Source organism: Mytilus edulis, chromosome 8, assembly GCF_963676685.1.
Source record: "Mytilus edulis chromosome 8, xbMytEdul2.2, whole genome shotgun sequence".
In the NCBI taxonomy this organism is placed as follows: domain Eukaryota; kingdom Metazoa; phylum Mollusca; class Bivalvia; order Mytilida; family Mytilidae; genus Mytilus; species Mytilus edulis.
Genome location: NC_092351.1, coordinates 82,885,964 through 82,903,798, shown reverse-complemented (window position 1 = coordinate 82,903,798; position 17,835 = coordinate 82,885,964). Strand labels below are relative to the sequence as shown.

At 30.8% G+C, this 17,835-nt stretch overlaps 1 protein-coding gene across 1 annotated transcript; it reads left to right on the top strand.

The window, feature by feature from the left end:
* Positions 1-10,586: 10,586 nt before the first annotated feature.
* LOC139484441 (GTPase IMAP family member 4-like) lies at positions 10,587-12,458 on the top strand. The gene is made up of 2 exons (XM_071268174.1): positions 10,587-11,372; positions 12,384-12,458. The coding sequence occupies exons 1-2, from the start codon at positions 10,587-10,589 to the stop codon at positions 12,456-12,458; spliced, it is 861 nt and encodes a 286-aa protein (XP_071124275.1).
* The last annotated feature ends 5,377 nt before the right edge of the window (positions 12,459-17,835 follow it).

Below are 17,835 nucleotides of genomic sequence, written 5' to 3'. Positions count from 1 at the left end.
GTCAGTTTATTTTCAATCTTTGAGTTTGACTGTCCCACTACTATATTTTGCCCCTCTTTTGCATCATTTTTAATTGTGTGTAAGCAGATGAGACACATATAAGATCAATTATTGGTTGACACTATAGTCTATCATGATGCGGCTTGATTTTAATTGCTCGATTCGTTGCCGGTATCATTTTACATAATATTAACTATTGAGCTGATTATAACAAAACTTGGCAGTGTGGCATGAAATAACAAGTATATACAAATGAAGGAAATAACATTCAGTTTATTCAACAAAAAGTCTTCTTAATGTGTAATACCAACACATGAAAGTACATCACATCAACTAAACGAAAAAGAGTCGAAAATATGTGTGACAGTTGTTGGAAATTAATCATACATTTCATTGCAGAGGAACTGAGTTAAAACATATATATTGGGTGTTTCAAAGCATCATGTCTTTCCATTTTGTGTTTCTTTAGAATTTTTTGGAAACTTGCAGTTACATGGGGAAAAGGTGTGAACATTTCACCGGTTGAAAGTAAGCTATGTTTGCTTTCTAATATGCAACGAAATGTAATTCAAAATTATGTCTTTAGCACTGAACAAGATAAAACTTTACTCATGCCAAGTATTTCATAAGACGGAGATTATTTCTGCACATTTGGTTAAAAAGTGTATTTACCATTTACCAAGACTAAAGTCAGGAGCCTGTCCTTCAGCCGTGACCGTTTGATGGTTTGTGATATATTTGTTTTTTCTGTTCATAGATAAGGCCGTTAGTTTCCTCGTTTGAACTGTTTTTCACTTGTCATTTCGAGGCCTTTTATAGCTGTTCATACGGTATGGACTTTGTTAATTATTGAAGGCCGAACAATGACATATACATGTATCATTTGGTCTTTGTGGAGTGTTGTCTCGTTGGCAATCTTACCACATCTTTTTTTTTATATATCGACCTTTATTAATATATAAAGTTTTCAAACGGGAGTTGGAATTGTAACGCGTGACGTGACAAAATTTTGCAAACGACTGAAAGGCTGTCGTCTATCCTCTTTTTTGGCACAACCTTTTGGAATTTTGGGTCCTCAATGCTCCTCAACTTTGTATTTGTTTTGGCTTTTTAACTATTTTGATCTGAGCGTCACTGATGAGTCTTATGTAGACGAAACGCGCGTCGGGCGTATAAAATTATAATCCTGGTACTTTTGATAACTATTTTACTTGCTTGTCTTGTGCAATGACTGTATTATAGATTTTCATTTTAAGCTTAAATCTAAGCGTCTTAATGCCTTAATCAGTTCAAATCTTTCATATGAACTTATTGAATCGACTAAGGTTGACACTTAAGTGTTTGAAAAAGTGTCCAAAATCTTTCTTCAGATGAACCTGAAGATTGAGGTCAAAATTGGCTCTTACCGAAAATAGTTTGTTGACATATTTAGCAACGTTTGACAAAATGCCTTACTTTTTGTAATTGTTATATAACACGCTTGCATGCATGGAGAAATGAACTGCCATCTTCTGAATAGCTATCATTTACTGAGACAGTTGAAACTCTTTTTATGAAAACTCAGCGACATGTCAAATCCTGCAAAAGATTAAACGAAATTTTACATGACAGCAAAATTTGTTTGATTTGTCAACATTTCATTTCGGATACTCTTTTAAAACTTATATTCTAGAGCATTCCAGAAATGATATTTGTCGAGGTCAAATATCAAGGTATTCTGTTATTATTATTTAATAGGTTTGAAAGTAAAATTACACGTGTTTCTTTCAAAAATTTAGTTAACCGTTATTATGACGTTATTTGCGAATATCGAAAAACAGTCTAGTATGAATCGAAGTATTGATACATAATACTAATATATGATTCATTTCATGGGTTATAAATTTTAAAAATATCAATGGTTTGTTTCTCCAGATGAAAATTAGAGTTTTTTTTTAAATTTATGACCGTTGACCTTGATTTACGGCAAGATTGAACAAGCTTTTATATTTACGACACATATATTAAAAGTTCACAGTTTTAGCTTTCCAATGAGCTTTTGAAATCTCATTAGGTATTTAGCTAATTCAAATTTTTAAAATTGTCCTTTTCGGCGCTCTACTATTAGGAGGAAAATATAGTCTATTGCAAATACTAGATGAAGACTGTAGGAGTAAAATCTTTACAGTCCTGAAACAATTGAATTTTAGTTTTATAATGTATCAGCAAGTAGTAGAACACTTTAAAAATCAAGCACCATAAACAAAATTTTAAAATAAATTTAGAACATAATAGGCAGGGTTTACCATTCTTCAAATCTCATTTGTCCATTAAAAGGTGTCATGATACAGTATAAAAAAGAAGATGATGTATGATTGCCAATGGGACACAAAAGACCAAACTGACTCAGACATTAACAAATATAGGTCACCGTATAGGTTGTGTTTCTCACGTATATATTATGATGGTATTGTCCTTTTATTTTTTAAATCTTTAATTATGTATATGTTTTAGAGTTAAGAATGTACTTAGGTGAGATAAGTTGAAAACTAATAAATCAAGAATTTGAAATTGATACTTTAAGCCTGTAGAACATTTTTAGACGAAACGCGCGTCTGGCGTATAAAATTATAATCCTGGTACTTTTGATAACTATTTAAGGATAAAAATAAGCTTAAAATATTGATAGGTCATGGACCTTCTTTTCGAGATATTTAAGATTTAGAATATGACGGGAAAGGCTGACTCGGACTTTTAGCTTATGTTTAGTTTGCATTAGTATTATTTGGGTCTCAAAACAAAAGACAGAAAATCGAGAATCTTAAAAAATTTTGAAAAATTACCTTTCATGAGCTATTAAGTCTTATATGAAAAAATAAATTGGTGTTATGGGGGAAAATATTTCACCTTCTATTGTATGGAAAAACACCAGAGTCCGAACATTTGACTCAAATTCAAAAACCTCACCTAAGTACATTTTTTAGTAAGACATTACACTAGTACAAATTTTAAGTAGGTGTCAGCTTAAGCCTGCTGTGTTGAAGACACATAGGAGGTCATGACCTGTTTTCTGTTTTTTTTGTCAGGTTGGTTTCTCTTTGACACATTCCCCATTTTTATCCTTATTTTTATTCGACAATCCAACACATGGTCAAAAATAGAATATATTTCAGCATGTTGACTAGAGAAAGGCTGCTTGATTCTGACTGAACAAGCAATGCTACCCGTTTTATTCATATGTATATATATTCAAGTATTTTCGAAGAATAGACTATAGTTTCGTCACATGTCTGTCCAATCGGTCTTCAACAAACTATGACAATATGATCAGTCGGGTATTAAGAAGTACAATGAAGTAGGTAAGGATATTTATTTTCACTAAATTTTCATAATATTTTGTACAGAAAAATACTTTATTAAGAAGGTAGATATACACTTAATAAATTAGTTTTATTCTTGCAAACAAAACTATATTTCGGTTTATCTATAAATGAAGTCACGTTTATCTGAAAAGTTATTTATGTAAGTTTGGGTTATAATTTTAAATCATAGAATTCTTCCTTCACTGAAAGACAGTCTTTCTCTGACAGTTTAATGAATCGGCTGCTATCATGCAAAACAGATAATATCTTGTTTCATATTATAATTCGTCCGGTACTCATTTTCGTTGATTTCGTTGATAAAAGTTAAGTAAGAATTTAAACGTTAAAAACAGTATTAATATTATCCAGGTTTGTATTCAGATTGAGGAAAATCTTCAATTTCTATCAATTTTTGAGTAAAGTCAGATTTTATAAAAAGCTGTTTCGGCAGTCCTTGATAGATCCTGCTTACCTGACCTGACACAAGACATCAGCCATGTGAATCTTATTAAAATATTAGAGACATTGTAACCTTGGTAAATGTTGTTATATCTCCTGTTTACAGTACACTTTGATGTAATCAAAATTCAATTATTTTTATTCAAATATATAATAAAAACCAAAAACAGTTTTTTTTCTTCATCAAATACTTTCTTTTATGCAGACAAGGTCTTGATTTTCTAAATTTATCTAATGTATGTTGTGATCACAACGTTTAAAACGCCGGCCTGCAAGTTTAATTAATACTATTAAGTTATTGTATCTAATGATTAGCCACCAAAAGCAAACAAATGGATGCTATTTTAGATGATAATTTACTACACAAAAGACATATTTTTCTCTTAACTGTTAATATTTGAGATGCGCTATGATATATATGGTTACAGGAGTCCTGCTTATTGTGCATGACTTAGAAATTGTTTTGCTTTTTTGTTCAAGATACGTTAAAAGCTCTGAGCTTGTAAATCCAACTAGTACTATGTCAAACATACCTGACTTGTTGATAAATTAGCTAATCTTGGTGAAGAAGATTAACATTTGAATCTTAGTCTGAAGGGGGAAGGGTTGTTAACTCTTCAAACGTTTTTTTGCAGTTTGTTTATTTAGTGTATTGTTTTTTTTAGTTTTGTTTTTGCTAAATTTGTACTTTATCAGAAATTATGTATATTATATTCCGTTTTAACTATACTGTACTAGACTATATTTACTATCAACTGCTTGAGTCTTTAATTTTTTGTTAACCTAGGAGGTGTTCTTATACCATTGTAGATGCCGGTTCATTATAAGTATCATTTTAGCAAATGATGACAATTTGGTTTCTCGCACAATGTTTTTTCAAAATAACGGAAATATTTACAATTGTTGTGCAGGCGTCTTCTTTTTTGGATACGTGTACAAGTTACTAATATAACAATTGTTATCTAGCCAATCACTTGTCAGTTCCTATGGAGTTTCCCCTTTCTGAATGTACCCTGGAATTCTGTATTCTAGTATTTAAATTTTTCTTATAATGAGTCTTTTGAACTGAAATACAAATGTAGATAAGATAATCATTTAGGTATATCACATTTTATTTCGACTAAAATCTGCATTAATTCACAATGCAGTTCTATTTTCAATGTCTCTTTGACTGCCAAACTGTACTATTGCAAATATATTTACTTGGTTTGAGAACTTATCTGGTTCCATAGGTCAAATTAAAGCAAGGATTTGGTAACAATTTGAGGGATACTTTTACTTTCATTTATTTGAAAGATAATAATTTAAATACATATAATTGTACTTTTTGTCAAAATGGTCATTGTATTTCGAACTTAAAAAGTCAAATCTTCGCGTACCATTCATTTTCAAGCGTTAAAAGTAAAGTATCATTTATAAAGTCGGTCTGACCGTCTCTATAGTAAATATGTGCTTTATTGTTTTTCCTTTTTTGTTTTAGTATTTAGAATTAGTAAAAATGACTCAATGATATGTACATGATTTCATTTTCACCGCATTAAGATTTTGTTTGCATATTTTCTCAATATTAGGGTGAAAGGTATAGGAAAAACCTTCAAAGATGCAGACTCTTGTCTTTTAGAAGTTTGTTTTTAAGGTAGAGCAAGGAATTTTTTATGTACAGTTAATATTTTCATGTGCCACAGAAAACATATAAACATTGATCAAACTTTAAAATCAACCTTAAAATGACACTACTGGTTCATTAGTGACATACATGAGCTGCGGGAATTTCTCGCTACATTGAAGACCTGTTGGTGACCTTCTGCTGTTTTTTTCATTTCTACGGTCGGGTTGTTGTCTCTTTGAAACATTCCCCATTTCCATTCTCAATTTTATCTTTTACAGAGTTTGTCTTTTGTGCCATGTGGAGGCAGTAGAGTGCCTCCCCGTGCTTCAGGTTTATGCTGTCATAATATACTAGATTGTGGAGTGTGTGTCCAAGCGAAAACTGCTCTAGTTCATTACTTTAGGAATATTTATCAAAAAGTAGTATTTCAATATTCAGCCCCATTCTACTATTTAGTCAGCCATCATTCCTACCCTGATAACCCAATCTTTTTCGGGTAATTAATACTGATAGCGTTTGACATTTTTAACCGAACAAATTTATCAATTTTACATAACTTAAATTATTGTATGCTGGTTCATATTCTAGACGCCAGTCTTTGCTCCTTTATTATATAATGCACTAGCAAAAAACAATTATGAAGCATAGAAATGGAAAAATATTAAATACTAAACTTGTTCAAAGGGTATCTACACGTCTCAATCTTCAAAATCGGTTATCTAAAAATACTACCATCGCTAACATTTTTAACAATACAAATCGTGGTTACCCTTCTATCGATAAGTGTCAAGCCAAAAAATGACTTACATGTCCCCGTCTTTCCACCAACAATACGGTAAGGTCCACGTTTAATGGTCGGACATTTTCTTTGAATTTTGAAACTGATATAACTTGAAAAACGAACAGTTTTATTTGTTTACTCACATGAAACAAACCGGGATGTGGTATTCAGTACGTAGGTGAAACTGGACGATATTTATCTAAACGCACCCAAGAACATCTGTATCGTTTTAAAAGACCCAATAAATTCAAAAGTATCATTAATCAACAATCATCAATAATTAAATAAAATTTTGGAGGAATGCAACACAATTTCATATATCAGTCCTAAGTATGAAATTGTTCAAATTATTATGGCATATTTTTATTTTACACTATTTCCCAAAATGAATCGCCCTGAAGATCATAAAAAACCTTTTATAAAAATAAATTATGTCAACAAAGATTTTGATTTTGTAAATATTGCCGGTATATTTAACAACCATTCTGTTAAAGAACAAATTCCTGAAAATTTTGACAATACTGAGCTACCTCTTATTTGTGACATTTACAAGAAATCTTCCCGGAAATTTGTGTTTAATTATAGTCAATTCTGTAAAGATGTTAATATCAATGAAAATACACCTACTTCATGTAATTGTAGTAATTCTGAATATATTTATGAACCCATTTCCCATGTTATATACAAGAGATCTTAACATCGTTCAAGACCGAGAGTTAAAATCATTCCTCAGTAGAGGACCTCAATATCGTCCCCGTCAATTATTAATGGGAATGAGTGTCGTTATATCATCCATGACTCACTCCATACTTACTGTATGAAATGGATAAAACGGGAAAAAGCTGACAAAAAATCTTTTGACTCTTTTTTTAATTCAGTAATGAAGATGGTTGATATACGTATTCAACATTTTAAATAACATTTTACTATTAACAATAACCACAAATTATTCAAATAAGGCCTTCAAAAATAGTGGAATTAATTACTTTTGGAGTGTCAAGAACTCGTTGGAAGTACTTGCTAAATTGCATGCTTATATTGGTGATTTTGAATCTGTTCAAAGTTTTGATTTTTCTACCCTGTATATAACACGTTGCCTCACATTCTCATTCAGAAAAAATTCACACACATAATTAAATGGGCATTTAAAAAGTCAGAATGTGAATATATATGTTCAAACTCTTTTAGGTCATTTTTTAGTAGCAATAAACAAAAAAACTATGTCAATTGGACATGCTTTGATACTATATATGCCCTTGAATTTTTACTAGATAACATTTTTGTTCGCTTTGGGTATTCCCTATATCGTCAGGTTATCGGAATTCTAATGGGGACTAACTGTACACCACTTATTGCGGACCTGTTTTTGTATTGCTATGAGTTACAATTTATGACAAAAATAAGCAAAGACCCATCGAAACAACATCTGATACACAAATTTAATAATACTTTTAGATATTTGGATGATATTTTGGCTCTCAATAATGACGACTTCAGTATGTATATTACTGCCCTTTCCTCGATCTTGATATCTATATCACTAACGAAGAGCTGAATACTAAAATTTATGATAAAAGAGATGATTTTTCATTTCCTAACGTTAATTATCCATTTTTAGATTGTGACGCTCCCTTGTCACCATCTTACGGTGTTTATATATTTTAACTTGTACGATTCGTTCGTGTAAGTAACAATGTTTAAGATTGTAACGAGAGAAATTTATGTATTACTGAAAAATTATAACACCAGGGTTTTCGATATCACAAACTAGTCAAAACATTTACTAAATGTTATCATCGGTATAAGGACATCATTCGTAAATATAGCTCAACATGCAGACTTCTTATACGTTTAGGTATTTCACACCCAATTTTTTATGGAAATATTCTTTATAAACCACAAAGGAGTCAGTATTCACCTCAGAAACTAACAAAACCTTTGAATAGACTTATTAAGAAGGGATATCGTTACGATACTGTTGTCAGGTCATTTAAGATTGCATATTTTGGCGTTAATATTGATTCACTTATAGGGTCTTTTCATCGAAACTAAACGCATTTATTCAAAACGAGTTGTTGGTATGACACGGGTGATGTTCTTCTCATATATGTTATGATGGTATGATACTAAACCCCTAACGGGAAGGATTGTGCTTGATGTTCATATGATGAAATCATAATCTTTCAGTCAGTTTAATTGAAGTCTGGAGCTGGCATGTCAGTTAACTGCTAGTAGTCTGTTGTTTTTTTATGTATTATTGTCATTTTGTTTATTTTCTTTGGTTACATCTTCTAACATCAGACTCTGACTTCTCTTGAACTAAATTTTGATGTGCGTATTGTTATGCGTTTATTTTTCTACATTGGCTAGAGGTATAGAGGGAGGGTTGAGATCTCATAAACATGTTTAACCCCGCCGCATTTTTGCGCCTGTCCCAAGTCAGGAGCCTCTGGCCTTTGTTAGTCTTGTATTTTTTAATTTTAGTTTCTTGTGTACAATTTTGAAATTAGTATGGCGTTCATTTTTACTGAACTAGTATATATTTGTTTAGGGGCCAGCCGAAGGACGCCTCCGGGTGCGAGAATTTCTCGCTACATTGAAGACCTGTTGGTGACTTTCTGCTGTTGTTTTTTTTTCTACATTCGGGTTGTTGTCTCTTTGACACATTCACCATTTCCATTTTCAATTTTATGTGGTATATTTTCAATACCATGGTTATCATTTTTTCTTCGAAGCAACAAATTAATTATAGATTTAAATACGCCTAATTACCAAAATGAAGTAATCTTCTTCTTGTGCTCTTTTAAAATTTTCTTTCAATAGACGTGTAACGTAATAGTATGCACTTGCCAATGAGGATGACAAATACGACTTTAAATGTGAATTTTGAGAACTTTTTTAACAATTGTACAAAAGACCAACATGGATACTATTTGACCTCTCTAGTATTATTAGACATTGGAAATAATTTCAAAGAAACAAATCTGTTAAAAATAACTCAGGAAAAGCTTATTCTTCCTTATGCTTTTTTCATGTAAAATGTTTGAACCATCGTAATGAGGATCTTTGGAAACATGACGTTTCTATTATACTCATGCATAGTCTCAAGACTTTATGAATGACAATTTGTTGGGTCTAAACAGTCTTTTTAACATTGCACAAAATATCCTTGTCATAAACTCTCTAATGCATGTATTTTATTTGTGTATTTGATTAACTAAAAATTTATCAAAGTTTAACCTGAAATTGATATTTCTTTTATAAGTGTTCATTGTCCTGTAAATTTCTCTCTGAGGTTTCTGTTCATGCTATGAATACACAAATACATGCAAAGAAACCCGTTCTTTGTAAATTCTCTGCACTAGTCTAAATACTTCTTAGTCAATCGTAGAGAATATGCAACTACGTGGCAGGTGACATTGAATGCGCATAGACTAAGTAGCAATTGACAGCAATAAAAACTAAATTAATTTGATATTAGATGAACGAAGATGTGTAGAGCATACCTTGTTTACATCACGCAAAATGGAATTTTACCTGTTTTCGTCGATAATTATTTTTTTAGACATAGTCCCCACATTGAAAGTCTAACTTGTCAAACTCAGCGTCGAGTATATACATTTTTGTAACATGTTTAATAGTAGTTAATGTTATGTTAAAGTACTCACTGTGTGAATGAGAGAGAGAGTTCAAAATTGAATGAACTGTTATGAAAAAAATAAGTTGAATCATAATATAACACCGACTGCATTAACAAAAGTTTCAGGATTGCATACCTTATCAGTTAGAAGAAACAAATACAGTCTCCTTTCTAAAAACTCTTAACGTTTCAATATATAACGACAAGGAAACATTTATATAACTATCTATGAATACAAATCGTTAAAATCTGAAATTAGCGCATATAATAGTTATCAAAGGTACCAGAATTATAATTTAGTACGCCAGACGCGCGTTTCGTCTACATAAGACTCATCAGTGACGCTCATATCAAAATATCTATATAGCCAAACAAGTACAAAGTTGAAGAGCATTGAGGATCCAAAATTCCAAAAAGTAATGCCAAATACGGCTAAGGTAATATATGCCTGGGAGAAGAAAATCCTTAGTTTTTTTTTTAAATATTAAACACGGAACTTATAAAAAACGGTATGGAAAAGACAAATTCACAAAAATACTTAACTCTGAGGAAAATTCAAAACGATGATCTGAATCAAAATAACTAATTTATGGACTACTTTTTATTTTCATAGCCAATGCAAGCTTGTTGTTTGTTTTAAATTAAGTATCTTTTAAAGTATTCCTTCGATAGTCTTTTAGTTATCATTTGAAACAACATTGGTGATATTTAGAAAAGTAATACTCCATTTTGTGCTCTATTTACAGCACTACAAATATGCACTACGAAACTGATTCCGACGATAACAATGATAAAAATTCTGTTGACAAGAATGGCAAGAATTCTGAGGTCAATCTTGCCAAATCGAATGACATAATGCTGGTTCTTATTGGATTTCCTGGAAGTGGAAAAAGCGCAACGGGCAATACCATCTTAAACGAAAATCATTTTAAAGCAGCAATGCAGGCCAAAATAGTCACCGATTGCGTAGATTTAAAGTCATTTATCAATGAGGGTAAGACGCTGACTATTGTTGACACTCCCGGTATATATAAAGCTGCAGATTTGAGTCAAACATTGGACGCTCTGAAAAGTAAAACGAAGATTGGAAATGCCGTATTTGGAGTAACAGTTCGAGTTGGCAAACTTAGTGACAATCAAACAACATTTATTCACGATTTACTAATGAATTATAATGAATTTAGCTTTTTTCTTATCTTCACGAATATATGCGAGCTGGCAGGATTCAGGCAGCAATTTGAAACTGAAATGTTTACAAATTTTTTAACAGACACTCCAGAAATACAAAAATTGATTAAAACTCATGAACTGAAATATTGTTTGATTGAAAATAACAAAGCCAAATTCGATGAACATCATTGTGACGAACAGTTACCAAACCTTTTTGATGTGATTAGATCAATCTCCAAGCCAGTAAAACACGTTAATGTTATTCAGAAAAAACTAGATCAACAAGTGTCGTTAATTAGGAAAGACTTAGTTGATATAATTAAAATAGTCAATCCCATCGAAAAGTTACCAGTTGAAACAATTAATGAATTGGTATGTGACATAGACTATAAACTGTCAATTGGGGATTTTAAAAGAGAATTAGGATCCGTTATATCGGGGAAAATAAATGCTTCAAAACACAAAGGCGGAAGAACAAATATGGAAATAGGTGCACATGGCTCGTGTTCTCGGTGTTGTTCATGCTGTTGCTGTTTATTATAATACATTTACCATATGAATTAGTAAAGTACTTGTATTCTAACAGCCATTGTTCATTAAACTTAGAAAAAAGCAATTTTTTGAATAAAAACGAAGGCTTAAATAGATGGAACTATAATTGAAGTATGATTGAAACGACATTTGGAAGCTGTTATTAACTTTCTTTCATTTCTTGTCCATGGGTATCTTCTTATTTTACATTAGTTACCTAGTTATTTGTCTTGTGCTATTATGAAATAAGTCGATGTGATATAAATGCCAATAAAACCAATCTCCACCAGAGACCAAATGACAATAAAAATTTACAACTTTAAGTCACCGTATTGACCAATAATGTTCTTGTTCTTTTATTTCTCCGCCTTAGATTGGACTTTAACACGATATAGCTTGAAACACGCACATTTGATATGGTCTTTATTGACATTTTTTTATATGTATAGAAATGCCCATGCTTTATAAAAGGAAAATTTCGACATCTGGTCATTATGAACGGAGAAATTGCTACAGTCAGTCATTACGAAATCTCAGTCATGCATTACGAAATCACACCCGTGCATTACGAAATCAGTCATGCATTATGAACAGATGAAACGGGACATCGATTAAATCAAAATGTCGTTTATTTCTTTAAATAAGTGTGACATTTTTTAATTTTTTTTTAAACTTAATATCATAAAAACAAGTTTAAATGATGTTCATTGTTTTGTAACGACACGAAACGGAAATATTTCACAGCCTTTTTCGAGTACGACTTTCGATTATTATCACTGTTTCATTTCCGTTGTTCAATCCTTAGAATGCAGACTTTAAGAATAGTTAAACTGTCTGATTTATTCTTCTCAGCTACGAATCCAAAATTATACAGCTATCCATCCACAAACTACAACAGGACCAATACAGAAAAAGCCAGTTTTATAACATTTTTATTAAATGGTTTTAATTCTTCTATTAAACAAAGAGTAAAAAAAAATTACCGTGAAGAAGATACAGGAATTTCATAGCTGAACTACAACTTGTCTTTTCACATTCAATTTCGCATGGAATTTTGGTCAACATTGTGACTGTCAGATGTAATTTCTGATTTCTCATCCAAGTACTTAATTTTATGCTATCAAAAATTCATTTCATCTAGCAAATAAAAAGTAGCTGGGAAGAATAAATCAGACAGTTTAACTATACTAAAGTATGCATTCTGAGGATTGAACAACGGAAATGGAACAGTGACAATAATCGAGAGTCGTACTCGAAAAAGGCTGTGAAATATTTCCGTTTCAAGTCGTTACAAAACGATGTCAATGAACATCATTTAAACTTGTTTTTATGATATTAAGTTTAAAAAAAAAAAAAAAAAATGTCACACTTATTTAAAGAAATAAACGACATTTTGATTTAATCGATGTCCCGTTTCATCTGTTCATAATGCATGACTGTGATTTCGTAATGCACGGGTATGATTTCGTAATGCATGACTGAGATTTCGTAATGACTGGCTGTAGCAATTTCTCCGTTCATAATGACCAGATGTCGAAATTTTCCTTTTATAAAGCATGGGCATTTCTACACATATTGTAGTAAGTTGGTTAATAAAGAGTTATAAAGAACAATATGAAGGGATCACTGTTCATCCTGTTTTTCAACACATAACTCCTTCAAACTTTATATCGTGGATATTTGGTATATTTAAAGCTTTATCATGGTGAAGTACAAATTATTTTTCTCAAACTAAACTGTCATTAAAAGAGTAAGAGAGTACACCAAGTTGGTAGCAACACATATACTTTTGTTTAGTTGGTTAATAAATATATTAAGAAATTGGTGTTTTTATAATGGCCCTGTTATATGTCCTCGGTCAGTAATAATGCCCTCGGATGTCTGTAATGGCCCTCGGCGTTGCCACGGACTTCCTCGACCATTATTACAGACCTTTGACATATAACAGGGCCATTATAAAAACACCAATTCATTAATACTATAGAATTGATTCGTTTTTCAATTCTGTTATTAAATTCTTTTTAAATGCTGGTGACTAATGAAATAGAATACTTTGAAAATAGAAATATTTCACAGCATATTCTATGTACCTTTTTTTGGCGTAAAATGCTGTTACTTTCAACAGCTAAAAATCTAAAAAGCAAATGAACATTTTACGATTAAATAGTTATTTGAAATTTCAAGTAATTTCCTCCAAATAGATTTATCAAAATATATTCATTATTCTATGTACTTATTGGCCAACTATGCTGTTACTTTCAACTGCTCGACTCTCAAAAGCAAACGAATATCATAGAAAACAAAAACAATAAAAATGACTGTGTGCCAAATTATAAAGCAAATTTGTTATTTGAACCTTTGAACTCTTCTAGGGAGAAAGCATAAAAATTGAAATAAAAGATCTTTTTGAAAACTAAACTTATATCAAATATGAATAGATATATTTAATCATAAGTCAATACAAGAGAATAATCGTATTGATCTTTAACCAGTCACATGAAACACATATGATCATACCTCACATGACACAAAGACAAACAAATCAAAGTTTTATTCGTCGTCAATATTATTAAGATGCATATATTACTCTTTGTATTCTCTGTTTATAACCGATATCGCGAAGCACGTGAAAGATGCGTGTAAATATAAATCTATAGGTTTACAAGATCTCATCATTTAAAGGTTATGTTCAATAAATGAACTTAATCCAGTCTGTGTGTACATTTTCCTTCTTAATATCTATCATTTGTTGGACTACATAATTGTTTTTAGAATAATACAATAAGTACCAGTGTCCTATAAATTGAGAAAATTGCGTAAAATCAATTCAAAATAACAAAAAAAAAAGTATCGGAAAACAGTGAGTTGAATATTAGCAGAATAGTTTCAGAGAAAAGTGTTAAATATTTCTAAATCACGAGAAACAGATCCGATTGTATGCTCAAACTTAACGTTTCTCAACATTTGGTTAGATAAAAATTTCTATCAAGTTACTGCTATAAAGGGATGGAAAGCTACTTTGATTTTTTTCTTTAAAGTCTTTATACTTTAAATCACTAAAACAACTTGAAGAATGAAACTTTCCACATTATTCCTTAATTATCTGTTAATTATTTTCTTCAATTAATGCAGTTTTACATACATACAACAAGTAAATTCTGTAAAACAAGCGTGCTATTAAAGACGTATCTATGGATCCAAAAGCATATTATATTTTAATTATGTTGCCATATGGTATTAATTTTTGAACAAACATTTCTCTCGTTTTAAAGTTATATATTTTGCAAGAAACTAACTTATATTGATCTTCTATTTAAAAACATAGATTAACATAACTGAGTTTATACTGCTATACACTTCAGGATACTAAAGGGCATATATCATGGCGTTACTAATACAATGCATTGCACAATACCTTACTTTTTTAAGAACGTTTAAGGTTTGTACTGATGATATAATGCAACCACTCCAAGATAGCGGAATATGTTTTTTATTTCTTATCCCTCCGTTCGCGTGTTTTGTCTTAAGGTCGTCTTACAAATATGTAAGTCTCATTTTTAGACGATGTACAACCAAAATGAAGAACTTCTTGGATGAAAATTCAGTGTTATGATTCATTTTTGTCATGTTATCTTCTTTTCATGTTCGGGACGAATCAGTTAGGAAATTGAATTATAAAAAATTAGATATACATGTATGAATTTAAAAAAAGTTTATGTGTACTGCGAGAAAAAATAGTCTTTAATTTACAGTTGATAGTGTTATTGGAAACATTATCACAAAAAGAACACTGGTTGATAAATAAAATAGCAAAAGTTCTGAATTTCAATGAATATTAAAAACAAAAAAATGTCCCTTATTAAAGGGTAAAATCAAAAGGTCGTACATATTAAACGAATGAACAACAACTGTTTTGTTCCTGATTTGGTACATGCAATTTCTTATGTTGACAACTTTGTGTAAACAAATCAAACAGACATACCACTGAATAACAGGCTCCTGACTTAGGACAGGCACATACAAACAGGAAACAGAAAATGGCGGGGTTAAACATGTAAGAAGATACCAAACCTCCCATATATGACAGTGGTATAAAAGAACAACATTAGAACGAACTATAGAAATTGGTTGAAAAAGTTTTAGCTCATCAGATGGATAAAATTATAAACGTTGACGTGGCTTTGTACTTGTACATCCCAACAACAAAATAACACTAGAAGCAGATTTACGAGTACGTTCAGTTAACTGACAGTTCAAAGCCACTAACAACTAATAACAAATTCTTGCATTAAAAACTTAATTATCAATCCGTACACATTCAAATTCAAATGGATTTAGTGTAAACCGGATATAAGCAGTCAGAGAAAAACATGATCATGTGCAATGCAAATTAAAGGTATCGACATATTGTGTATCTATGAATGTGAATATGTATATAGCATACTAGTAATATCAGAGACATATAATACAAGAGATTGGCAACTCGGCGAAATCCCGTGATTTCACACGGCCAGATTTAACCCTCGCGAGATTTCTTTGGGTAATAGTCTTTATCAAAGAATTAAAAGTACTCGTAGAAAAGGTGAAGTTGAAGCATAAATAACTGTTTCAGTGTTAAATTTAACATATTTAATTGAATAATTTGAGTTCATACATAAATATTAATTTCAATGTCATTTTAATTTTGATTTGTATTATTGAAAAAGAGACATTATTTGATATTGTATTAAAAATACGACATTAAAGTCATAAGAAACCTCAAATTAAAAAAAAAATATGCGTATGTTTTTTTATAATTAAATGGATAGTTTTCATTATACAACTTATGTACATATACTTTTTTCTGAAGAAAATTCTTTAATTTGTCCACATTTAGAAGAAGCTTATTTATTTTTAATTGCTTGCTTCCAGGAAGCAATTCGCCGACATATTTTCCGTATGCATAGTGACCCGAGCGTAACCCTCCTCGTAAAAATCCGGTGACCACAATACGCATGGATCTATCATTCAAATAAACAAATATCTGATTATACATGTTAAACACGTGTTCAATACCTATGATTTTTGTGATTTGTTTACTATAAGGTGACAATCGGTAAAACTCGGCTTCAAAACACGGCATTTAATGAGCAGCCATATTTGTTAAATCATAACAAACAGAGAGAAAAAAATTGACGATTATATGATACATTTGCGAAAATAATGACAAAAACATGCACATAGGACTAAGTTTATGATGTATACATGCATTGGTTCAAGAATTGGACAAACACTATTTTTCACCACTCGTTTCATATGACTTTAGATAATTAATACTTAATAAAATGTATGTCTTGTATCAGAGTTAATTTTATTTGATTGTTTCATAATTGGTTTCTATTGAATATACACGTGTCTCGGAGACATAATGTCCACTTGTGACATGTATATTCGGCTTGAATTATCCGATGGTCAGGTAAATCACAACCTGTTAAAATGAGTTTTATTTGACACCTGGTACACACGAAGTTGTTACACCAAAGGTGTACACACTCTTTCCGAAAATATTATTTACAATTTGTAAAATTAATAAATGTGTAGAAAAAAAAAACATAATTTGTTTGATAAATATCGTTTATCATGATCGACTTATATTTATAATTTGTACAGATCATTAAAAATTGATTACGTTCTGGGTTCAGTGTTAATTTGGCTTGTATTGAGTTGATTGTCTGTAAATTGTTTTCTAATTGTGTTTTTCGAAATTTATATTATGAGCTTGCATTCAGTTGTTTTTATGATTGTCGGGAAATTTATGGTTTCTCCTTTTCACGGATTGTGTATTTAGTTAGGACTTACATTTAATGATCATTTAACAGAAAATAGCAATATAAGTCTCACTTTTGACCTAGAATATACATTTACCATATTGTAAGCGTAATGTACATGTTTCCCTTCTTTTTTTTTTAACTTTTAGACTAGTTAAAATCTCCTTTTAATTTTGAAACAGACATGGAAATATGTGAATAGTTTAACAACAATTTGACTTGATTGTTAGTTAAAACCTTTTTTTTACTTTATACAAACTGCACGAAAATGTGTCTTCCTTTATTGTTGATTAGGCTGATTTAATTGATGGTTGCTTAACGTCCAGTGGCAAATATTTCATTTTTTTTTTACTTATTGATGTGCGAGTGTATGACATTCATTTTTTTCTGTACAGTATATGCAATATAATGTCTAACTCTCCACAAGAAACCAAATGATACAGACATTAACATCTTTAGGTGACCAAAAGGCTCTAAGCAATGCGTAAATTTCATAC

Bases quoted from the DNA above. Each gene is read 5' to 3' on its own strand.
- LOC139484441 (XM_071268174.1), top strand. From the start codon at position 10,587: ATGCACTACGAAACTGATTCCGACGATAACAATGATAAAAATTCTGTT. The intron at 11,373-12,383 runs GTATGTGACATA...TATTCTTCTCAG, and splicing joins TTGAAACAATTAATGAATTG to CTACGAATCCAAAATTATAC.